Raw genomic sequence first — 24,662 nt, 5'->3', positions numbered from 1 at the left:
AGAAACCATGGTTTCTGCTTTAGTGGACTATTGTGGGTGCTGCTCCTTTTCCCCTGCCTTTTTCAGCCTGTTGCTCTGCTAAGCCCTTTCTGCCTCTCCTTGCTTCTACATTTGAATCTTCCTAGCATCCTGTGTTGACTCAGCTTCTACTCCTCACAGTATTCCTCAGCTCAGTCCCTGTCTCCTTCCCTAGCCGTTCCCAGTGTACTCGGAATGTACTCAGAAAGTACTCAGCTACTTTTATCATTAACAGTGTTTCCCTATGCCAGATCTAGGCGTTTCTCTCCATACTCTTCTCCTTTTACTTCCACTCTTCTATGGGTTGTCTGTACCAGCCTTCTTGAGAAAAAGTCCTCTTCTCCCTACATAAGTGCTTCTTCCATTCATAGTCTATTTTCTTCAGATTTTCCAAAATCGTAGCCTCACAGCTTTCCTATCCTCCCAGTTCTCAGATATAGCCTGTTGATGCTAACCCACCACTCCTCCCCTCTCAGCTATTCCAAGATCCTTACCCATCCTGTGATTCCTACATACAAAACCCACTCCTACCACATTGGCCTCAACTAGCACCTGCTCTCCTGTTCCAGTCTTTCTTTCTTATGCTCTGCATTCTTCTTCCCCTTGCCTTTCTCACAGTCTACTCACTCCTTCTTCAATACCTCTCTATGTTTTAGGCCATTCCACTGCATGGACTGTGTCTCAAGAGAAAGAAGACAAAAAGACTGGGACATCTTCAGTACCTTCTATCACAAAATGATCCACAAGAGCCAGATATTTAAAAGAGCAGTTTATCTTAAGCAGGCTTGCAATACTAAGATGAAGCATCCTCAGGATGAATTAATTATTTGGAAATTGTCATTGTCATATTTTATCAAGGTTTCTACCGAACATGTGTGAACAGAGTTTTTTTGGATGTACGCAACCTGGCTAAATGCAGTCAAAAGACAAGGTAGTTAGGAAACAGTTGCTGTTTTCTTTTACATGCAAGAAACAAGGTATTTCTCCTATACTTTTTCCTTTGAAAAAATGTAACCACACATTTTTAAACAACATAATTCTGTTGATAATTGTTATGTCATTGTCCATTGCTATTAAGGTCCATGAAAAGACTCATTGTACTATGAATGACATCTGAGGTATTAAGTAAATCTATTACATTCACTGTACTTAGGCCAGATGTACGCACATAAACTACTAAGGCTGGATTGCAGCTAATATTGAAACCTATTTATTGAAAAGTAAAAGAGTTGAAAGACAATCTGTAGATTATCTTCACAAGATACACCAAAAGGACCGAGTTATACAGGGAAGTTAATACGGCAGTATTTACTGCATATATGCCAATGCTGAAATGGAAGGATTGTCCGAAGAGAAGGGCTTATTGTAGCCAAAAGGAATGCTACGAATATGAATAGAGTTCAGCATGAATCACTGTGTTGAAGACGCTCCTTATTAATAATTCAACAAAATTCGGTAACAGTATCATGAAGCTAATTAGCTTAGGCTGCAGTTATTATCAAGCTATTAGCTGAGATAACAAACAAGTTACCATTTAATGAGTCTATCAGGAAATATAGAATTATTAAAAGGGAGCATCCAGAAGTTACTTTTTAATTAATCTCCCAGAGAAGATAAATTATCAATATTATCTGCATTTATTCTTAGACAAAATGTGTCAAGATACCTAAAAACTTGATGTGAGCTTTGAACTGCTGGCAAATTGTCAGCATAGTCTTAATGCACCTTTGGGATAACAAAGAGCAGAACAAAGACTGATCCAGTAATGTCGGTTTGATCCCCAGAAGGTCCTCTGTGTAACCTGTATTTTGGCACCTGCAACAAATTAGGAGTAAAAGTGACAAGATTCATGAGAGAGGTTTTCAAAGGCATCTTACTTTCTTGGCTTCAGGTGGGACTTGTACACTTACCTCCTCCTTGTCCCTTTGAAAATCTTTCTGTTATCACCTGCCAGCCGAGTTCTATAATTAGGCATCAAAATATTATTGTTATTTGGCGACCTAAAAAATACAATTATTAAGCATATTCCCCTCTATATTATCCTAAATTTATACTAAGCTGTGGTGTACCACTTAGATACAATCTTTAAGAAGACTGGACAGATCCCCATCACTTTATAGCAGAAAAACAGTAGCTGGTCTCAGAGAAGATGGTCCTGCACCCTCCTACACTGTAAATACGTTGTGAGTAAGAAGGTGAAGTAACTATTCCCAATTCTGCTAGGAACTTATTTTCTTGTAAGACAAGGAAGGGTGGAGGAATCTCTCCTTTCTCCAGAACACTGACAAAATTCTGTCCCATCATTAGAGACAGTACTGGGAAAGGGAGTGAATTTGTCCTTTGCTCACTGCATGCAGGCTGGGGAGAAACTTGTTCTTTGTTATTGCTATAGACCACAATACTTTTGTTTTAAAAAATAATAGGAGTTCCTCTATTATAGGTTGTATTTACAATCATCGTACTTACTGTTGCTGCAAAGAATCCTAGCATTGGCTCTCTACTGTATCTGTACTGTAGCATGCTTGAAGAATTCAGCCATCCTAAACCACAGCGTTCAGATTAGGTGCTGAACACAGAAATAGTCCAGTAGAGTGTTAATTATTTAGTAGTGGACTGGAACTCCTCATTCCTTCCAGATTTCAATAACTGCATGGTAAGGAGAGACCTTGTTCTCTACATTGGAGGTGGCCTGAACTCTTTTTCAAATCACAGTGTTTAAACTGACAAGGTCAGATTGACATTTGAAGTACTTCTTCAGAGGAAAGGTCTAGAAGTAATGAAGACGAGTTCATTTTGCCAAAGTGGATTGAAGCAACTTAGCATTTTATCTTTCAGGAAGGCATCAAAACTGTGCTTTGTTCTTCTTACTTTAATAATGAGAATGGTTCTAATATGGCTCCTGACTCTGTGACTGGGAAAACTAAGGGTGACACACTACCTGTGTCACAGCTAATAATAAAACTGCCATTGACGTTAATGGAGTGAGGATTTTCTTCACTTTCTTTTTAATAACGTTTAATAATAAGATTGTAAACCCTAAAATTGGAAGATGGTGTTAAAACCACCATTTTTGTATTCCAGGCTTTCCACAAACCTTTAGGTAAATGGAAAAACAAAGCCATATCTCTAAAAATATCCAGTAGTATCATCTCACAAGAAAAAAATGACCAAGAAAACTAGAATGCAGTTGTCTGCACACAATTATATTTTCACCCATGCTTTACAATTAAACAGCTATGAAATCCTGATCTACCTTAATTTTTGAAAGGTATGTTACCAAGTTGCAAAATATCACTTCCATAACTTCCTGCCTGAACTGCCAAACATACTTCTTGTTTGCTTTTTCTCTGAATAATTTCAAAATTATTATTCCTTTCTCTCATATTTTCTCACTCTTAATCTGTATCCTCCTTTCCTTCTATCATTCCTCTGCATTCTAGCCAAAGTTAACATCACTACTCACACAAAAGTATGTCCAAAACCAGAGACAGTGTATAAAGGAAAATAGATAGGTAAACACATAGTTTATTACTGAAATACTAGCTTGAGCTGAATAAATATGCTGGCTATGAAAATATTGATTCCTAGTTTGTTACACCAATTTCTTTATACAAATGTCACTCTTTGGTCTCAGGTAATAAATATCTAACAAGCGGTGGCTTTACTAGCTGTGTTTTACCTCCCTATAGTAACAACACAAAAAATGTACTAACACAAAATACAACCCCCCTGAATAAAAAATCCTCCAAGCCAACTAATCAACAAGAACAGGAAAAAAATCCCTCCAAAAACTCTTCCATGCACTCAGCCAAAGAAACTCTCCTGAATCATATCACCTCCCTCTGAAATTAGATTTCTGCAATTCCTAGTATGTTAATAAAATATTAAATCTTTTTCCCCCTCAAAGTTCTGTGACCAAAAGTAATTTATCAGCTTCCCCTGAGTACTGTTATTTTCCCATTAGTGCTATTTTACCACTGTGCCCCAGATTCAGAGGACTAGAGTTATCAAAAGAATGACTTATTAGTATTTAAATATCTTATGTAAAATATAAGACATGAAGGATAGTTTATATGACAATGAAAAGGATATTAAAAAATAGCAATATACTGCCTGTGATTTTAATCATATTTTTTCTCCAGGATAATTAGTTCCAGTTGTTCCTCAATTCCCTCTTCGTCTGCAGACTTTAAGAACACTATTTTAAAGGTAAGCTCACGTGTTCTAATGTGAGTCATATTTCAAAATATTTACATCAATCTTTAGTCATTTTAAGGAGACCATGGCAAGCTGTTATAATGCTGCTGTAGTTTACAACATCTTTGGGAAATCTTATGTCTGGTACAGAATATGGGAAGTTGACGGAGAGCTTGAGAGTCATGTAACAACTTTTGAGGGTGGTTAGCCAACCACATAGATCAGTGGTTCAGCAACATTAATATGGGATTTAATGTTATTTTTATAATCACACTAATAATATGCATAATTAAAAGTGTACTTTGGTTTCTGAGTTTTTGTGGCTTGATGATGTATATCCTCAAGGAGGAGACTTGAGGTTAGTTACATTTTATTTTGTATATAATTAACACACCTCTCGTTTGCTACATACTTCTGTGATGAGCATGAAACCAGTACCAAGCCTCATAAATGCAGTACCGGGATGCTGAAGGAGCGGGAAACCGGCAGTGTCGCAGCTGTCCACATCCACAAACTCACAGAGCCACAAGACTCCAGGAGCTGGCCACTTGGGAAACTACCAACTAGCCCCAAACTAGTTGATCTAGTCTAAACCAGCAGGCTAAACTCTGTTAAAAGAGAACAGAGCACAAAAACGAGCGGCGCCGGGCAACCCCCCGCCCGCCCCAACCCGCCTCACCCAGCCCCGCAGCCGCAACCTTCCCCCTCACCCTCTCCTCCGAGCCCGCCGCCCCCCAAGGCCTGAGGTGACGGGGAAGGGAGGGGGGGACTTTGCACCCCAGCGGCTTTGCGCATGGAGCCACCCTGCGCGCCCCCCTCCCGTTCCCGGCAGGGCAGGGCGGAGGAGGAGGAGGAGGAGGAGGAGGAGGAGGAGGAGGAGGAGGAGGAGGAGGAGGAGGAGGAGGCAACGGGCGGGAGGACGAAGGGGAGGCGGCTCCGCGTGCCGGCGCGGCAGCGGGAGGTGGGGGAGGGAAGCCGTATATCAGCTGACCGCGTCCCGTGACGGCCCCGGGCTTGACGGCGGCTGCGTGGAGAGGGCGGTCTTGCTGCCGGAGCTAAGATGGCGGCCTCCAGCGCCAGGCTCTGAGGGAGCTGGAGAGGTGTAGCGGCTGCCGCCTGGCCAGGTGGAGGGTGAGGGGCGAGGGCTCCGGCTCGGTGGCCCTTCACCCTTGTCGCCGGCAGCGTCGGGAAGCGCAGTGCTGGTGGGGGCAGGTCCGGGCAGCGCAGGCTCCCCGGCCAGGTAAATCTCAGCGGCGGGGGAGATGAGGAGGAGGAGGAGGTGGCGGCGGCGGCGGCCGCCCCTGCCTCCCTCCACAGCCCCGGGCCGGGCTGTTTGGCGCCGAGGCGCTGCTGGAGGCCGTGCGGGTGCGGAGCGCGCCCGGCCGCCGTGGCTGTGAGGGAGCGGAGCAGGGCCGGCGGCAGCGCCCTCCGCCGCCCGGGGGGCAGGCGCTTGCCCCGGCCGCGGAGGGGTGAGGGGCGGGCGCCGGGGGTGCCCGTGGCCTGGGGCGATGATCAGCCTGCCCGGGCCGCCCTGAGCCCCAGGTGCTGTTCCTGGTTGGTTGCAAGCCGTTCTCGTCCTGTATCTGCCAGCAGAGGAGAAGCTGGGCTTTTTTTTCCTCTAGCTTCAGCCTGCTTGGTGCTTCACTGAACGTGCTTGCACCTGGCGCAGCTTTTGTAGCCGCGGGGCAGAATTTGTCCTCTTTCCTAGATGAGTGCTAGCGTGTCCATTAAGAAAATATACATTATTTTTCTCCTCCTGGCCTCAGATCAAAATATATCCATCATGAGATGCTTTGGGAAATAATTTATGGAGAGTGGGAGAGATGAGGAGGAGACTTGCTCTCAGAGAGATGAGATTTTATTTTGGTTTTGAGTGGTAATAGAATGCCTGAAGAGCATGAGCGGAACGAAGTGTATCTTTCAGAAAAATCTACCCTTAATGTGCTTATTTTTCTAAGTTTTTTAGTTTGTTCAATGGATGCTGTTCATTTGCTTTTTGTTTTCTGAAAGTCAAATCAAGTAGGCATGCTAAATGGTTTTCTGTCTGCAGTGAGCTGCCAACAGACTTTGGGGATAGATTTTTCCTGTCAGGTGGTGTGGAGCTTGCACCTTGATAGCTGTGTCTCTACTGAAGGCCAAGCTCTGGGCCATAAAAATGTTGCCTCAGTGTGTCGGTTTTCGGGGAGAGGTTTTTTGTTTTGTTTTCAGCTTAGTGCTCTCAAGCCAAGGGAATGTTTGAGGGTGGGGGGGGGGGGGCGGAACATAGGCATGTAAGTTTATTTGGAGTATTCATATTAATGCACTCATTCTCCACTCGGTGGCTGCTTTTGAAGTTAATGTGATCTGAAATGTATTTTCCCTGTGCTCTTTTACAAACATGGTCTATGGCAGTGAGCCTGAGTAGATGAAGTTGAGTAGATAGTTGCTTCATTTCCTGTTACTTAGCAATGATTAAATAATACTGTATTCAGAAAATATTCTTTGTTTTAGAACTTAAGTTCTTTGAAATTAAAGCCTTTTCCTCTTGATTGTCTACATAGCCTGTTTGCATGTAGTAAGATATCTAGAAAAGGAGGAAGGCTGTTGAAGGGACTGCTAGTGAGTCAAGTTTTATCTTTGAATTAAGAAGATTCTGTTCAGTCTGCCCTGGCTTAGTTGAAGTTAACAGGACCAGTATTCTAGATGTAAAAACTATGCTTGGCTCTAGCCTACTTCAGTTTCTAGATATGCAACCTGGTCTAATTCCTGCCTGCTATAGGCAGCCAAGTGCCAGAACACTTAACCAGAAATTACTGACTCTTTTCCATTACTACTGACAGTTTTTTCCACTTGCAATAAATTTCTAAGTGTTTAGAGACTCAGAGCTGAGTATCTGTCTGTGTAGTGTAGACTTTCCAGGAACTTTACCTTGTATCTCAGCCTTGCTGGAATAAATTTCAGAAAATATTTATTTCAAATGTACTGCTTGCTCCTCTGGGTGTCATGGGGTATTTTTCATAGTTTCCAAACATGTATTTGTCCTGAGGGGCTGAATCACTGTGTATTTCCAGATTTTAAGTAATAGGCTGGGATTGGTCTTAAGGGCTAGATCTGTGTTTCAGACTGAGCAGGTGACTTTGCTTTTAACTTGTGTTTGAAGCTCAGTAAGTGAAGCTTACTGACTTAATAAAATAATTCTTCATCTGGCATTCAACCATATCTTGAAGTGTTAACCTTCAGCTGTTTAACATCTCAAATTGCTTGCAAAAAACCCTATTCTTACACAGAAAAAACCGACCCTTAACAATTTTCCTACCTCACTAATAAAACTTAAAATAGAGCAATATTCTGACAAAGTATGACAGGATGGCAAAACTATGACTGAAATGAGCACTTTTTTCCTCCTTCCATTAGTAAGTAAACCCATTTGTTCTGATACTCACCCATCTAGCTGGTGAATCAGACTGGTTCATTGATACAGCAGAAAGCTAATGTAGATGGAAAAGAAAAAAACATGTGGGAGATTCTGGTTATCTTCGGCACTGGTCCTCAGGAATGGGAACAGTCACCTGGAGGATGGACACTAATGTTGCCACCATCATTTCTGGTAGCAGTAAGGTTGAAATTCTCAGCTAGTTTGCATCCTGGACCACTGAAGATGGTGATGCTGCTATCACTGAGGCAGGCTGCAGTAATGCTCTTTATAGGATCTGGTGGGTCTCATCTCTCTCCCCTTACAAAAAGAGCTGTGAGTTCCTGCACAACAGATTAAGAAATCTCAGTTTCCACAGCTAATTAGGCTGTAGTATTTTAAGAGCAGGGTACTTTTTAAGGAAGAGGGAAAAACTCTGCCAGTTAGCACACACAGCAGTGAGAGAGGCAGATGAAACCTAGACAGGTAAAATATTTCAATGCAGAAAAACTAATATATTTAAATAGTGCCTTTAAAGCTGCAGATAAGTAGATGACTGGAAATCAGGCTCCAAACCTTTAAGCTAAAAGGTAGGTATGTAGAACCACAGATTACAGAACCTTTGGTTTTTTTCAGTGCCTTGCTCTCATTTCTTTCCAACTGGTCTCTGTTTTTATCCTTTTTTTATGTCTTCCCTCTCTCTCAGGAAAGTCACACTTGAGCTTGGTGTGAGTATCTGTCCCTATGTAATATGAACTCCAGGAACTTTACTTTGTGTATTAGCCTTGCTGGAATAAATTTTTGAAAAGAATTCTCAGGTTCTCAACATCACTTCTCCTCTTCCTCCTTCCAGTGGAATATAATAATAATCCTGTTTGGGTCTTCGAAGGACATAAGTTAAACTTTCACATAAAGATGTGGAAGCTTTGTAATAGTAGAGGTATAATATGATCAGGGAAAAAAAGTCAGTCTGAATTTCTGCAGTAAACTTTGAGCCCATGTCCAAACTTCTGACTTTATTTAAACTGAGGGATATTTATGTGTAATTACAGCTATGCCTATTGCTTTGATGCCTGCAAGGTCACAGCTTTGTTTCTAAATCCTCAAGTGTTAGTTTGAGAGTGAATTGTCTCTGTTTCTTGAAATAGATTGTTTTCCCAGATGGTAATTTTGTCTGAAGAATGTGAAATCCTGGAAAAGTGGAAAGTATACACAAGTTGAAGACAGCTTGTGTAATACACCTATTCATGTAGCTTAAACTCTGAAGCAGGGGGTTGTCCTGGCAGCAGTTCAGACTCTTTAATTTTAGGAGTTGCTATTTCTGGTAAATGCAGTACATAAAAATGTGGTTTCAACTCATCCCCCAAAAGCTGTTTCACTGCTACTTAGAGTATTACAAGAACCAAATAGGAAGGTATTGCTGAACTTCTGCCGTGTGAAAAAGCTTGTTAAAATATCCAGGTATTGGAGGAGTGCTCGGCTCTTAAAAGAAGTTGCAAGTCATGGGCAGTGTTTTGCCTGCAGGAACCTCAGATGGTTTGACTATACTTTGTATTTAGCATGCTGTTTCTCTCAACCAGATGAAACATGTTTATAAACTGCCACTTCCAAAGTACTTGTTCTATTTCTACTGGAGCAGAGGCAACAACTAAACTAGGTGTTTCTCTAGTCTTAAACCTTTGAAAGCCATGAGTATGGGATACCCAATAGCTGTGCCACCATGTGTTCAAAATAACCTTTGAAGCTGTCATTTTCTATTATCAGGTACCCCAGGACACTAAGGTGATAATTAAAGTTGGGGCCTTATTGTCCTGGATGGTTTTAGGAGTGAAATAAAAATTTAACTCAATTTTTGTGTCAAGTCAGTCAACTTTTTAAAGGTATCCTGAATACAGGAGGAGAAGGTAAAGGTGAAAATAACAAGAATGTTCTGTTATTTTGGGAGTTTAATATGGTATGACTAAGCAGACTGCTATAGTTTACACTGGCAATATTGCTAAACTTGATTAATAATCAAACCTGCTGTGTTATGCAAAGTCAGTGGTACCTATCTTAGGTACTAAAATTACAATGTATCACATTGTAGATAATATAGGGTCAGTGATGCCACACTGGCTCTAAGAATGAGTGAAGGAAGGTAACTTTTTTGTTTCTTCCAAAATGTCTTTGTCTTTGGCATGAACTACTTTTTTCATCTTGCTCTTACTGTGGAATCAAAGACAACTGAAAAACGTTTGCTGGACTTCAACACAGCGGCTCAGAACACTAGGCTATTGTTAGCCTTGTTCTCTGTTAAACTGCAGGAAAATGTGTACAAGAATTAATTGTCACTAGATTTTGGCATGTATTGCCTCCGTACTAGTCTTCTCAGTGGTAGAGAGATACAATCACTGTCCAGAAGCAGAGTGAGTAAAGCATCAAAGCTTAATGATTTCATAGTTTTAATCTAAATAAAAAAGCAGTTTAGTGAATTTGTCACTTCCACTACTTGTACAATGCTAAATGTATCAGTACCTTGAATCTAATTAGATGCTGGCATTAAAATTAATGGGAGCCACTGGTGGCTCATAAATGAGTGTTCCTCAGTTCTGTAGAACTAACTAGATGTTGGCAAGTGTGAGAACATCTTGCCTTAAATACTCTAGAGCAGGTGGTGTTCAGGTCTGTGAGACTTAATAGAGCTGGTCAGAGGAGTCTGGTGTTGGTGAAACGGGAATTGCCGTTAAATAGACCTTGTAATCCCATACTTAGTGGAGCTCGTCTTGTTGTAAGCCTTTCATTTTATTTTTATAATACATTAGTCACCGTCAAGAAAATGGCTTAACAATGGTGGTATGAAGATTGCGTATCTGGCACTTTGTTCTCAAAGATAACTTTAAAACAAAATTATCAGCTCTAAAGTGTGCTACTATACAGTAAGATCTCTGTAGTTTGGACAGGGTACTGTTTTGACGCTTATTCATGGCAATAACAATAAAACATAGTTCTTAAGCCAGGCAAAATGGAGAACTTCAGAAATAATGCTGTTGAATGTCTTGCCTCTCATGAAACTTTGTTTCCAAAAACTGGATTTAGAAACTGTAACTTGCTACAAGTGAATGGGGTATTAACTGAAAGCTTGGCTCAAAGATTGAATCACTGAAATACATTAATACTGCTTTTGTCTTTTTCCAGAGGCAGTACCACAAGTTCTCTTCAATAGGTAGTGGTGATTGTGCTGGTTATCCACCTGAGGGAAGGAATTCTTGGGTTCATTTCAGTCAGGCTATCCATTCTTCGTGTTCATGACTATATAACTGCTACAGTCTTTGCTCAGGAAGAAAATAGCCTGAAGTTGTAGAGGGTAGAAATTAGCAATGAGCAATTAGCAATGAGCTAATGTTACAGGTCATCCATCTCAAAATGAGAAATCTTCCTTTGCCAAATCAAATCAGCTGAATATAAAAAGATAACTGGGGATGTAGTCTAACTTCTAGTGGGGTACTGACTGGGACTGGATTACTTCAGCATTGCTTCAGGCAAGCTATGAATATGAATTCTTGCAGACTAGCTTCTTAAGTGTGTGATGTTTTGGGGATGCTGTGACATTAATGTTGTGAACCCGAGAGACTACTAGTCCATAATCAAGAGCAGGGAAGCCTGTTCTGACCCATTAAAAAATAAAAGTAATTCTGTAGCATTAAACTGAGGGTGACCACTTCACTCTGGCAACTTAATCAGAGTATGTCCACATAAGTCCCTTGTATATGTAATAACAGCAAAGTGAACTCAAAGGGAAGTTAATTTCCCAAGTACTCAACATGTGTCTCTTTCGATCTTGGAAGATAGTGTTTAGTGTTCAGGATTCCTTAGAACTTAGCAGCTCTTAAAGCACTGATCTGGTCAAGCAGTTGTGGGCAAGTTTCAATAAATTCCTGCATCTGTTCAGGGAATAGGTATTCATGTGTGAAATAAGCATGTCGGGATGTTAGTGGTGGGATTGCTTAAACTTTTACAGCACAGGAAGGGTACTTAGTCAGCTCTTTAATCACAATGCTTGGCTAATAAGTTCCTCAACTTCAAATTCTGTGTCAGGCTGGAAAATAATCTGTTCTATTTATCCAGATTTCTCTGCTGTTTACTTAAAAATTGCAATAGGAATCTGGCTTAGCTGGAGTTATGGATGCAGGGTGCTGAAATCATTTTGATATTACACAATTTTCAGGAGTTAAGCATTCTGGAGATGACATAAAATACACATGAATGTGAATGTGCAAAGGTGCAGCAAAAGTTGCGTGATTGCAATAATATGGCAAATAATGAGGCATAAATTGCTGTAACCAGGTACTGTTAAAGAGTAATTAGTGTACAGAATCAGTGGAGAAACTAATAATTCATGTTCAACTTGTGCAACTTAGTCCTTGCATTATTTGATAAACATAAGGATTCCTAATATTCTTTGTGTGGAATTGACAAAGTAGTGACTTGAGTGTTTAAAAACAAAGTGTTTGTCTTGAAGCATATTGATGATTAGTGAACTTTGGTTTTAAATGAAAATCATGAGTACTAACCGGATGTCTCTCTTGTTTTCAGGTCTTGGCACAGAATGAATATAATTAGAGAAAACAGAGATCTTGCTTGTTTCTACACAACAAAACATTCATGGAGAGGAAAGTAAGTAGTTTAGAGTTTGGGTTTTTTAAATGTTTTGTGTGACACATCTCCCCTCCATTGTTGGATTTAACTGCATAGTTCCTGTGCTGATGGATGAAAATGGAACTAAAGGCTCCTGCTGCTCAGTCTCTGAACTGAATGTACCTTCACTAGAATCAATTTGGACTTTAAACATGTATTTTAGCCTTCCTCTGCACATGCTCCCACACTTCAGTGTAGCTCTGAAATGGACCACCTGATTTACTCAGTGTCTGAGTCTCTTGAACTTACTATATAAAGCATAATTTTAAAGTGGAAGTGCTTCTTCTCAGAACAGGTTCTTGGAGGAGTAATGTCTTGCATACTTTAGTGGATGAGGGTCACTAGTCCACACATATACTTAACATGTTGTGTAATAGATTATCTGTTAAACTACTAACTGAGATTATTTGAAGACTTCTGTTTCTAGAAATAAACTTCATCCTTAATGGGGGTCTTGAATCTAAAAATGAATTTTCAATGATGCTTTTGTCTGCAAAAGCTAGGGAATTTCTAATAAAACCATCCATTGAACTATTATAACTGGTATCTGTTATACTGTGTGTGAAGTCAGCTGTTAAGCATACTTTTCTAAAGCTTCATAAGGACTGTCTTTGGTATCCTTACCCCCGTTCTTTCTCACATGCATAGTAGTGTTGTGGAACTGGGATTCTTTTCCTTGCTACCTAAATATCAACAGAACCAAGAGGGTACATTGTCTGCACCTCAGGAGCACGAGTACTGCTTTATTCTTAATGATTATACTGAGAGGTGATGTCTGAATCTGTTTCACCAGTAAGTTGAAACCGGCTTTTTTTTGCTGTCTACTGATAGATACTTCATAAATTCTTCCTATCAAAGATTGGGAATGCTGGGAAGGAAAGGAGGATGGGATTGCAAGGAGTGGCAGCCACAGATCTTTCTCAATTGTGCTTTGAAGAGCCATGAGATTGCTTCAGTGTCTAATCAAAATGCTCCCTGCCTTTTTGTAAGCAAAAATTAAAGCCCTGGGTAGTTCAGAGTCCAGAGTAGAGCAGTTGTCTGAGGGCACAATCTTTCTTCTACCAAGACAGATTTTGTGATTGACTTAAAACTAAATACTAAACTATATTTCACCTCATTAGAGTTCTAGCCAATACTTGTGTAAATTTAGTCTTATCTGAATTAAGATGCATGCATTTGGATTTGTGTGGGTGTGCATGAATAAACTGCTTCCTTTAGTAAAAATAAGATGCTGTGGTGAGGTAGAATATTAGAGTAGTTTGTCCCTCTTAATCTTTCTGTCACCCAACATAAAGTATCTGGTCTCTTCCTCTGAAGTTCCTGTGGCATATGTACAAACTTAGTGCATGTTTGATATGAGCCATTTGGTGAAAATGAAATACATAGAACTCGGCTTGCTTCTCTTGCCCAGTGCCTTCATCAAAGAGCCTGTTCCTACATGATGGAAGCTGTTGAAGTTAGAGTAGTACGATCTTGAACTTTGACAGTAGATTTCTGATAAATTATGAAACTTTATAGAACTTCAAACTAAGTCTAAAGTCTAAAACAGAGGGTTAGTTTTAAAACTCAATGCACTTTTCACATAATGAAGGGGAAAGGAGTATTTAGTGAGTAGTTGCCACTTTTTGTGTAGGAGCAGAAGCTTATATGACTTTTACTAAGCTTATGTTTGAATATATGAGTCCACTCAGCTCATAGTTGTGCATTCTGGGTATAATCTATGGATAACATAGAAAACCGCAGTAACTTAATGTGTAGTGCTAAATGAGCCTGAATCACTGTTCATATGACTTGTCACTTCACTGAATATGGGCTGTGTGCATGGCAGTTGAAGTATTTTCTAGTGGTATAGAGGATGATGCTCCATTGTTGATCTGTACTTCTGTAAAAATAATGAACACTTTCTCTTGAGTGTGGTGTTATACAGTTTGTCTACCAGGTTCATTCTGATTAGAAAGAGTATAACTTCTGAATTCTACAGTGCTTTGAAGAAACTAGTGAATAGGCAACAGTTCGTGGTTGTTTTTTGTTTTGTTGTTTTTTTTTTACTGGGAAGAGGACGTTTGCTTCAAATTCTTCTCAAAACAGCCTGGCTTTAGACTGTACTGCAGAGTAGTTTGAGAGATTATTAATGGTCAAGTCTTCAAGGCCTGGAGGGTATAAATACTTTTATACATATTTAAAGATGTAGTTCTGGACAAGAATATGTTTAGGCTACATGTAAGAACTGAATTCTGGATCTCCTCTGTTCATGCAACAAGACTTGGGTCTTCTCAATTTGCCTAGGGAGAGGAGATAAAGGAAATGGTAACTTGGCAAATCTGTTCGTTCTTGTGTTCCTTATCACACCATATATTAAGAATGCTGGAGGAAAGGAAGGGGCTGTAGTGTTTGGAAGGTGGTGTTCCATTATATGTGATCATTGCAGGTCCTTACTCTGCCACAAAGCACTGCGAAGCTCTTTAGTGTGTTAAGTGAGTAGACAAATAATGAAGTGCTTTATTACTTGTAATAAGGTTAAGTTCTTTAGAACAGCATAAACAAGCCTTATTTGTAAATCATATAAAAGACAGGAAACCTACTGAAATTTTGCAACAAGAGGAGAGGGAACAGTTGGTTTGTTCAAAGGATTTTCTTATGATCTAAAAACTGAAGCATTCTTTGACAGACTGAATATAGTGGAAGTATTAGCAGCTAGAGTAACTTAGAATGTTCTGCTTCATTACTACAACTTCTCTTGACATGCATCTTAAATAAGGAAAATTCAACTACATGGAAAAACAAATAGACTTTTTTCAAATAGATTAAACATTGTTAAGGTGGCAGGTCACTTCAATATTACAGATCTTTTGAAGCTTTGAAGATGGTAAGGACTTGCTTTAATTCCTAGATAAACTGCTCTGGGCCAGGAATCGCTTGGACTTGCACCAGTTTGTTTGAATAATAATGGAAAATGGTAGGGAATTAAGTCTGAGATTGACTCATAGCCTTGCTATTATGAGAAAAGGGAGGATAGGTCAAAGAACGTGAGGGAGCAGCTCTGAATGTATCTGAAGCTCATTAAAAGTTTAACCTTATACAGAAATGATGGCTTGTGCTGCAGACCTGGCAAGTGAGAGAGAAAAGGGGACTGTAACACAAATTCAGAGAAGGAGGGAAGAAACGACCTGTTTCTTGATGCAGTGTCTAGTATGGCACAGATCCAGATTAGTTAGCCATCTGATTGATTGTCGTCTGCTCTTTCCCTAGCAAACCCACAGTTTAGCCAGAACTGAAACTGAAATTGCTACAGCGAATCAGTTTTAATAAGGACAGCTAGCCAAAGTATTTTTATTTGGTTCAAGTTCAGGAAAGGCATCCATGTTCAGATCCTGTTTCTTTGGTCAGAGAACAGTTAATAGAACTGGCTGTTGTTCAGGTTTGGCTTGACTTGCTGGACAGGACTGCTTCCAGGCAGAAGTACCCTAGAACAAGAAGCTTGTACAAGTAGTAAGGGATTAGTAATAATCTACTGTTTCAAACTCTGGTTAGGTTTGTTTCAAAACTTTCTGATTCAGAAATATGTAAATTGTCTCTCTGTGTAGAGTTAGTTCAGGGTATGCTGTGAAGACTCTCTAGGAAATGAAACCATGGCAAGGTTTCCATTTCGCACTTCATGTTTCTAAATTTCGTAGCTTTAGCTCACTGCTAATGATTCGGATATTTAGGGTTTATGGATATATAGAACAGAGGAGCTTAACATATTGTAAAGGTAAACTGTAAACTAAGAACTCAACAAGAAAATTCCATATCCATTTCCTAACACTGTCTTGTATGTAGCTCCTTAACATAATTTTTGCCATTCAACAAGGTGGGTTTTTTTTGTGACTTCTAGAAAAACTAACACACTTCTGTATTCTAGATATAAGCGAGTCTTTTCAGTTGGAACCCATGCCATCACCACGTACAATCCCAACACGCTAGAAGTTACAAATCAGGTAATTGTCATTTTTGGACAGGGCTATTTTGATTGAGTTGATTTCTGACTTATGCTCACCATCCTGAGTGAATAGTGGCATTCAGTCTTCAGAAACTCTCTAGTCCAACAAGATTTCAGCAAAACCAGAAGGTATGGCAACTGCTACAGAAGCACACATAACAGAAGACTGCTGTTGCCTTCCCTAATTCTACAAATACCCAGTGGTTTTTGTACTCTTCAGCAATTTGTCTTTACTGGCCAATAAGTACTAGTTTGCTTTTGGGTGTGCTGTTCTGAATGAACGGGGATAAGTTTGATCACTGTAAGGCTGTGTCCCTGAAGGGAGTCAGGACACTTGCTTACTTTGCAGAGTATTGACAGGTTTAGCTTGAGCTTCCTATTCACGGAACATGCTAGTTATTGTCTCATTACAGTTACTATAGGTGCTAAGGGTTTTTGAGTGGAGGAGATGTAGCTTTAAGATTACTGACGGTATAACCTAATTACTTTCAATTTTCTAGTGGCCTTATGGAGATATCTGTAGTATTTCTCCGGTTGGAAAAGGACAAGGAACAGAATTTAGTCTCACTTTTCGCAAAGGGAGTGGAAAGAAGTCCGAAACACTTAAGTTTTCCACAGAGCACAGAACAGAACTCCTTACAGAGGCACTGGTAAGATGTTTTTCTTTTTTTTTTTTTCTTCAAGCGAGCAGTAAGTATGTGGTTATCATTGCCATTTGTGGTAGCTTACTATGCTTTCCTTACAAAAAAAGGAGGAAAGCAGGTTGTCTTCTGAGCTGTTCTACTAATGTACTTGAACTAGTCTCAGTTGTGGTGACTAGTGCATGATTCTTAAATAGTGAGTAAATCTGCAAATACTGAATATATTAAAAGGTGGTGGAATGATGAGTCTTTAAGGGGGCTTAGCTCAAGGCCCATAAAACAGGGTCAGCTTAAATGTAGACTTTCTGGGTAGATTGGCTATGATATTTGCGTTCATTCATGGTTAAATTTTTTTAAAAACAGAGATTCAGGACAGACTTCTCGGAAGGAAAAATTACGGGACGGGTAAGTGTCTGGCTTGTCTGGATCATGTATGGTTTAATGAAATGATCTAAAGACTTAAACTTCTATTGTGTTCATGTATGTTATGCTTGTGCTATATGCACTACCTAAAATAGCTTTGGTATATTTGGATCTGAAGTCTTGCTTTGAGAGGAGAAACTTAAGAGTTTGTTCAAAAGCAATGGGAACCTTTTCAACACTAGAATATTTGAGTTCTCCTCACTTGCCCTGAGACTTATGGTGGTACACTTAAAGGCTGTGAATGTTACTGCTGAAATAAAGGGCTTTGCAACATGGAGTTCTTACTTGGAAAGAAGGAAGAAGAAAAACAGCAGCTTTGATTCATCTACTTCCAGCATTTTACTTTCTAACTCTAAATAGTTTTCTGCATAACATCCTGAACACTTGGTGTGGAAATATTGTTTCTTAGAAGGATTTCTGTAGGTCAGATTAAAGACAAGATGAATCTTGGTAATATAGTAGTAAGCAAGACAATATACAGAGTGGGACTTTGTATTTGGTTTACGTCTTCTGGTCACAGGAGATAGTACTTAAAGTAACACAAAGCATTGCATGGAATATATCCTCAGTGATGAGCATAGTAACAGTGCTGGAATATGGGGGTTTCCTTTGTCATATTGTTTAGAACAGACCTCTAATTTTGCTGATATCAGTAGGTCTGTATTTGTAATGAAATGTGACTGCAGGAGATGAAAAATTTGCAGTATAGTGATAGGTTTACCTTAGTTTTAGTCTTGATCAGCTGAATAACAGCATCTGGTACAACAGCTATTTCCTTGTCTAACCACATTGCACATAGTCTTAGAGTAGGCCACCTGCAGCAAGAGAATCTTACACCCTTTTGGTGGTGGCTGTTTTGGGTTAGCTGTTCTTTCTTCAAAATGCATTGTTCAAGCTGTGACTTCCTTGTAAGTAGACAGCTGCTTTCATTTGATTCATAGTATTGTTAACATAGATAAGAGCATTAAGGGAAATAGTAAAATTTTTTTGAACTTTACACCCATTCTGCTTACTACATTGGATAAGAACTATTGCTGTATAGTAAAGGAGTGTTGTGTAGATGTCTAAAAGTAGCTCTCTCTACAGAGGTATAACTGCTATAAACATCACTGGAGTGATACGAGGAAACCTGTGATTCTGGAGGTGACTCCTGGAGGTATTGACCAAATTGATCCTGCAACAAATAAAGTCCTGTGCTCTTATGACTACAGAAACATTGAAGGCTTTGTTGATATTGCTGGCTATCAGGGAGGCTTCTGTATCCTCTATGGAGGATTTAGTAGATTGGTGAGTACTAAAACAAAACATCTTCCTACGGTGCTTAGGACATTTATAGCTGCATATTTAATAATGAACCTTCAACATAATTTGAGCATATAATGTGTGCATCTTTGGGACCCAGCTGTGGAGCCATGAGGCTGGCAGACAGGTTTTAGAACCTCTTTTCAACAGGAAATTAGTTAAAACATTTGAGAGCAATGTGTAGGTTTTTTTGCTTATTGCATGTTTAAAAAATACAGAGCAGAAAATATCCAGTTATTTATATTTGTGTAGTGAATATGAATGCAATGTAGACATGGAGTTTCCTGACATTTCTCAAAGTTATAGAAGCGATGGGCAGTGTTACTAATCTACCTAGCTGATGGAGGGATTCATTCAGAAATAGATCATCACTGGTAATGCCTCCTTTTTAGGCCTGTGATCTGATATTCAACAGCTTTGCTTTGGAAATACTGCAGTGTAATGTTGGTTTTGAAATCTTAAAAGGGTTTCTTGTACTATACTGCAAGCAGCTGAAATAGATCTTTAGGAATTAATTCAAGGTTGCTAATGTAACTATAGCTACCTCAGTCACTGCTAACAAAATAGGACTCTGCTCTCTACATCAGGGTTTCCACATCTTTTGTACTGCAGCATGCTTTTCTCTGGCATAAAACTAGCAATATATAACTGATCCTCTGAGCTGCCCTAACCTTGCCTAGCAAGGCTGAATAGCATCCCTTACAGATAGCAGCTGGGACTACCACTGTGGTTCTTTGGCTCCTCACTCCTGCCAGGCTGTCAGGATTTGTTGCCAAGGGTGGACAGGCAGGTCATGCAGCCCTTTACTTTAATGGCATGCTAATGTGTAGCAGGGTATCCTTTAGGAATAGCTGCTATAGATTTTTTTTTTTTAATTGAAAGGGAAATGTAAACTTAATGGTGGATCTCGTGTAACAAATACCTCTTCTCTTTATACTCTGTACTTAGCAAAGGCAAGCCTAGCTGCTGGGAAGATTCTCTACTGTTAGATATATAGTGGAAGATTATTTATGGAACTGTGATTTCTTGAGCTATGCCATATTTTTTGCCCTTTTTTTTTCTTGTCAAAACTTGCAGCACCTGTTTGCATCTGAGCAGAGGGAGGAAATAATCAAAAGTGCAATAGAGCATGCTGGCAACTTCATAGGTATCTCTCTGCGGATAAGGAAAGAATCCCTAGAATTTGAGCAATACTTGAATATTCGCTTTGGAAAATACAGCAACGATGAATCTGTAACATCTTTAGCAGAGTTTGTTGTTCAAAAAGTAACACCTAGACACTTGGTAAGGGTATCAAACTGAATTTACTTGGTACCTCTTAAATGCTAAGAATTCTCTTTCCTAACGAGTGGTTTTGTTTTGTGGGGTTTTTGTTTGTGTTTTTGTTTTTTTAAGGAACCTGTGAAAAGAGTACTAGCTCTTACAGAAGCTTGCTTAGTTGAGCGGGATCCAGCTACCTATAACATTGTGACTTTGAAACCTCTAGGTGAGGTAAGAGGCAACCTTTCTCAGTACCACTTCTGCAAACAAAAGCTCTAAAAGATTATAATAGTAGGAATTTGGTAGTATACGTAAGATGGCCTCAATTTGTAGAGCGGATAAATAATGCTCTATTGAACGTGATCCTTATCTCTTACTTCTAGGTGTTTGCAATAGTATGTGACTGTGAAAACCCCCAGCTTTTTACCATTGAATTTATCAAAGGACAAATTCGGAAATACTCTTCAACAGAAAGGTAACTGGAGCTTCTGGGGTTATAAATTCAAATGGAAGTTACCATTGTAGTTCTTCTCGTTTCTCAGCTTCCATAATGCTTCCAAGGGTCAGAATTTAACTTGAAGCCTTGCTGTTCTAGTGGTCTGCCACTTATAAATCAAGATTCATTGCAGGAGCTAAATCTCCCCGCTTTACCTTCATCCCAACTTTAAGCAAATCTGTCCAGAAGTTTTCTGATGAACGTGTAAAGGTGTTGGACAGTTAGACACAGCCAGTTTCTCATAAGGAATGCGGTTCTCTGTATTCTGCTGTGTGTTCTGCTGTTCTGTACTTGGTTAAGCAGTATATCTGAGAGAAGGAAAGAGAACACAATTTAAGTTATATGGAAGTGTGAAGGCTGTAAACCCTTTGAGCTGTCTGCTTGAAATGGTCTTAGTTGATTCTATTTAAAACAACCAACAGAATAGTGCCTGAGGGTACTTGCAGTTGTAATGCGATCTAATCCTGCTAAGTAAGGTTTTGTAGAAAGCACAGGGATGAATTGGCTCGCAATATGTGTAACTCATTAACAGATAATCTGGAGTTGATCTTTTTAGCAAAAGGCTGCAGCTGGCTATGCTGGGTGTAAGACACCTCTGTTACTCCAGTGAATAAAGGAAGACTTGAAAGTTAGTGACTTCTTCCAGAGGTGTAGCTGTTAGCACCAGTGTTAGAAATACCAAGTATTGCTGCCTTTCATTCTGTGCTTGGTATTTTTTTTTTGGCCTATTTTTCTTATAACTTTGTTCTTTGACATCACTTTTCTGATCTAAATTGTATTCATATGTCTTTCTCCCAACCCAGAGATTCTCTCCTGGCCAGCTTGTTGGATGGAGTGAGAGCTTCTGGTAATAGAGATGTCTGTGTGAAAATGACCTCCACGCAGAAAGGCCAGCGTTGGGGACTACTCAGTATGCCTGTAGATGAAGAAGTAGAGAGCCTTCATCTGAGGTTTTTGGCTGCTCCTCCAAGTAAGCTAATACTTACTGCATGGTTTTATAGTGCTTTTTAAAGCATCCAGATACTTGGTCAGGTACTGTGCACTTAACTCTTGTTATGTTTTCTTCCAGATGGTAACTTTGCAGATGCTGTGTTCAGGTTCAATGCTAACATTTCCTACAGTGGGGTGCTACATGCAGTTACACAAGATGTAAGAATAAATCTTCTGCCCATCCTCTTAAGATATTGTTAATGCATAAAGATATTAATAATTGTTATTTTTTTAACCAGGGTCTGTTCTCAGAAAACAAGGAGAAACTCATTAATAATGCCATAACAGCGTTGCTCTCCCAAGAGGGAGATATTGCAGCATCTAATGCAGAGCTTGAAAGTCAATTCCAAGCAGTAAGACGGCTAGTGGCTTCAAAAGCGGGCTTTCTTGCCTTTACTCAGCTTCCAAAGTAAGTGAGAAGTCTCTTCAGGCTTGGAATTAGTAGGTGAAGACAGTTATTGAGCTTTTGATAGTATCTTATCTTTAAAACTGGGAACTGGAGTTAAGCACTTCTGAAAAAGACTGGAAGACTGTACACAATTGCTGCCAGTAGTATGAGGCTGTCATCAGGCTTTAATGTAAATTGAGACTATCGAATGATCACTAGGATGTAAAGCTATTTAGCAAAGGAAGAATTAGTCTCTGCCTTGAGTCAAATATGGTTAAATGTTTTTCCTAGTGGAAAGGACACTTTCCTGTCCTTGAAGTAGGCAGTTCTTTGTTCTTAAAGTATGTTGATGCCATTGCGATTTCCAGTTCAACACAAGATAGAACTTGATGTTAGGAAGTTAAGTTGTACTACAGGAAGTACAGGCTGCTTGGAGTTTGAGTCTTAATTGGGTAACATAAAGAAGCAGAAAAACTGCCTGATGTCCTTCTGAAAATGAAAAATTCTTTGGAATATTTCTGACTCTGGGGCAACTGAATGATGGGAAGAATAACATAGGCATTTAGTCTGAGACCTTTATAAAGTTCTATTTCTCTGTGAATAGTGTCCTGTACTATCACTATCCTGTAACTGTGGGAATATGTCTTTGTTTTGGTGAATGTGCTTTTTGGCATATTAGCAGTGAAGTCAATGTTTTTCTACTAGGAATCTCGAATTTATGTAAATGTCAAGGGACTGGCTTGCCAAGTGCAGTGGGAGCAGGCCACTTTTGGTCCCTGATGGGACTTTTGTCTTAAAACCAAGATTTCTGTTTCCTCTCTAATCTTGCTGGTTTTGCTTTCCTTTTAAAAGATTTCGAGAACGATTAGGAGTAAAGGTTGTGAAAGCCCTCAAAAGGAACAATGATGGAGTAACCCATGCTTCTATTGACATGCTTTGTGCTCTTATGTGTGTAAGTATTAAATTGCAGATTCTTTCACTTTGGAATGTATGAACCTCAGTCTACTGAAAGATGTAGAAATAGGGGTTGCCCTTCAACTTGCAGTGTGCTCAAACATGAAATTACTTTTGGCACAGTGATTTCCTGCTGAACTTGAACTAGGATATGCTTTTTATGCGTTCAGTATGTGGCTTTTAGACTACAGCTGTTAAGAACTGACAGTTGAAATGTGACTGTGTAGTGAATACTTTTTTTTATAGCCCATGCATGATGACTATGACTTGAGGCAGGAGCAGCTGAACAAAGCTTCCCTCCTTTCTTCAAAGAAGTTTCTAGAAAATCTACTGGAGAAATTCAATTCCCATGTGGTAAGTCAAATTTTGAAAACGGATAGCTCCTCTAAGGGCCTTTCCTAAACACTATGAAAACACTTCTATCATACTTGTATATATCTTTGAATGTGTTTGTACCTGCAACTGAAATGCAGAAAATACAGCTATGTTTGGCACTGAAGCTTGTTATAAATTGGTTTGGATCTTGACAGGTTAGAATTTAGTTATCTATACTGCAGAACTTGTTATGCAACAAGTGTTTGCATGTTTATTATGGAAACTGGGTGTTCCCTTTAACTAAAAGGTTAGCGTAAACTGGTATTTATGGGATTAAAGCTTGAAAAAGTAATTTGCAGCACACCAGTGTACGAGGTCATGAGTCTAGGAGCCAATACTTTTCTAGAGTTTTGCCATACTCGGAGTAATGGCATATTTTAAACAATTTTAGTTTGCAGACTATTTCGTGGTATAACAGGGAGGAACGCCTTCAGCATCATGAATACTGAACAAAACTTTTGTGAATACTCCTGGGCAGGGGAGAAACACTGTATCTGTATTACATACCTGTCGTCTTATTTCAGGATCATGGGACAGGTGCCCTAGTAATTAGTTCGCTTCTGGACTTCCTGACATTTGCCCTATGTGCTCCATATAGTGAGACTACCGAGGGGCAGCAGTTTGACATGTTGTTGGAAATGGTGGCATCTAATGGAAGAACACTCTTCAAGCTGTTTCAGGTAAGATTTCACTTTTTCATTGTTATCAGAGGCCTTAGGTAGTCATGTAGTGAACGTGAACTTTTTCTTGTTCTCCTGAGAGACAAATTGGTCTATTGTTCAGCTGGTTAATGTGTCTAAACCTTGTCTACATTGGTGACATTTTTAGAGACCTATTGCTTTACTTTCAGCTATCAGATTGAGATGGTTATTCTATAATGAATGATATGCCAAATCACAGACCACCTAAAACACTTTAAAATGCCGGTTAAATGTTAAGCTACATTCAGCAGATGAACAGAGCTTCCTCTCTTTGGAGAATCTGCCACCTTTTGTTTCTCTTTCAGTAAATGAGAGTTAAGAGTTACAAAACAAAAGTAACATCCTCTTCAGTAGTAAACTTGTAAGAATTCTAGGTTTTTTAGCTAAAATGTCAGTGCTTTCTTTCTGTAGAAACAGTATGCTCTTCTGCTTCTTGGTTAGTGTCAGCTTGTGTCAGTTTTGCCAGCATTATTCCAGCTTCTCTGGTATGTACTGCTGCTCAGTGCCAAGAAGTCTACCTGATAGTTGCATGAGAGATTCTTGTTTAAAGGTATGGGATAAGAACTCTTCCTGAGGCTAGCTTTCACAAAACTGAAAGATGAACTTTTGCTCAGAACTGGAGGTAGAACAGCCATGTAGATGAGTTAAGGGAACTGAATCACAGATGATCTATTCTTCAGATTTTGCACTTGGATAATTATTTTGTCAATATTATATTTTAGCACCCTTCCATGGCAATTGTGAAAGGAGCAGGTTTGGTAATGAAGGCAATAATAGAGGTGAGATTTTATCAATGTTACCTGGGATAGCATACTAAATATGTATCGTTTATTTCAGAAGTGCAACTGCTTACCAATAGAAATTTGTTATGTT

General features: G+C 39.5%; 2 protein-coding genes across 3 annotated transcripts in view; one reads left to right on the top strand and one right to left on the bottom strand.

The window, feature by feature from the left end:
* Positions 1-1,212: 1,212 nt before the first annotated feature.
* LOC135311788 (atrophin-1-like) lies at positions 1,213-7,667 on the bottom strand. The gene is made up of 4 exons (XM_064441808.1): positions 7,638-7,667; positions 4,610-5,715; positions 1,929-2,018; positions 1,213-1,833 (listed from the first exon to the last, which is right to left on the bottom strand). The coding sequence occupies exons 1-2, from the start codon at positions 7,665-7,667 to the stop codon at positions 4,891-4,893; spliced, it is 855 nt and encodes a 284-aa protein (XP_064297878.1). The 3' UTR covers positions 1,213-1,833; positions 1,929-2,018; positions 4,610-4,890.
* The window catches only part of DNAJC13 (DnaJ heat shock protein family (Hsp40) member C13), a 55,122-nt gene continuing 35,782 nt past the window's right edge, over positions 5,323-24,662 (top strand). For both annotated transcript variants that reach the window (XM_064444128.1, XM_064444127.1), the window contains exons 1-16: positions 5,323-5,455; positions 12,179-12,259; positions 16,182-16,257; positions 16,760-16,909; positions 17,264-17,305; positions 18,410-18,610; positions 19,703-19,909; positions 20,021-20,116; positions 20,269-20,360; positions 21,185-21,351; positions 21,451-21,530; positions 21,611-21,780; positions 22,612-22,711; positions 22,960-23,067; positions 23,613-23,768; positions 24,512-24,568. In XM_064444128.1, coding sequence (XP_064300198.1) covers positions 12,192-12,259; positions 16,182-16,257; positions 16,760-16,909; positions 17,264-17,305; positions 18,410-18,610; positions 19,703-19,909; positions 20,021-20,116; positions 20,269-20,360; positions 21,185-21,351; positions 21,451-21,530; positions 21,611-21,780; positions 22,612-22,711; positions 22,960-23,067; positions 23,613-23,768; positions 24,512-24,568 — 1,770 coding nt within the window. In that variant the 5' untranslated portion in view covers positions 5,323-5,455; positions 12,179-12,191. The remainder of the gene's footprint in view (positions 5,456-12,178; positions 12,260-16,181; positions 16,258-16,759; positions 16,910-17,263; positions 17,306-18,409; positions 18,611-19,702; positions 19,910-20,020; positions 20,117-20,268; positions 20,361-21,184; positions 21,352-21,450; positions 21,531-21,610; positions 21,781-22,611; positions 22,712-22,959; positions 23,068-23,612; positions 23,769-24,511; positions 24,569-24,662) is intronic.

The sequence above is a fragment of the Phalacrocorax carbo genome, chromosome 2 (assembly GCF_963921805.1).
Source record: "Phalacrocorax carbo chromosome 2, bPhaCar2.1, whole genome shotgun sequence".
NCBI classification, from domain to species: Eukaryota; Metazoa; Chordata; class Aves; order Suliformes; family Phalacrocoracidae; genus Phalacrocorax; species Phalacrocorax carbo.
The sequence above is the reverse complement of the archived record's forward strand: the minus strand, read 5'-3'. Positions and strand labels throughout refer to the sequence as shown.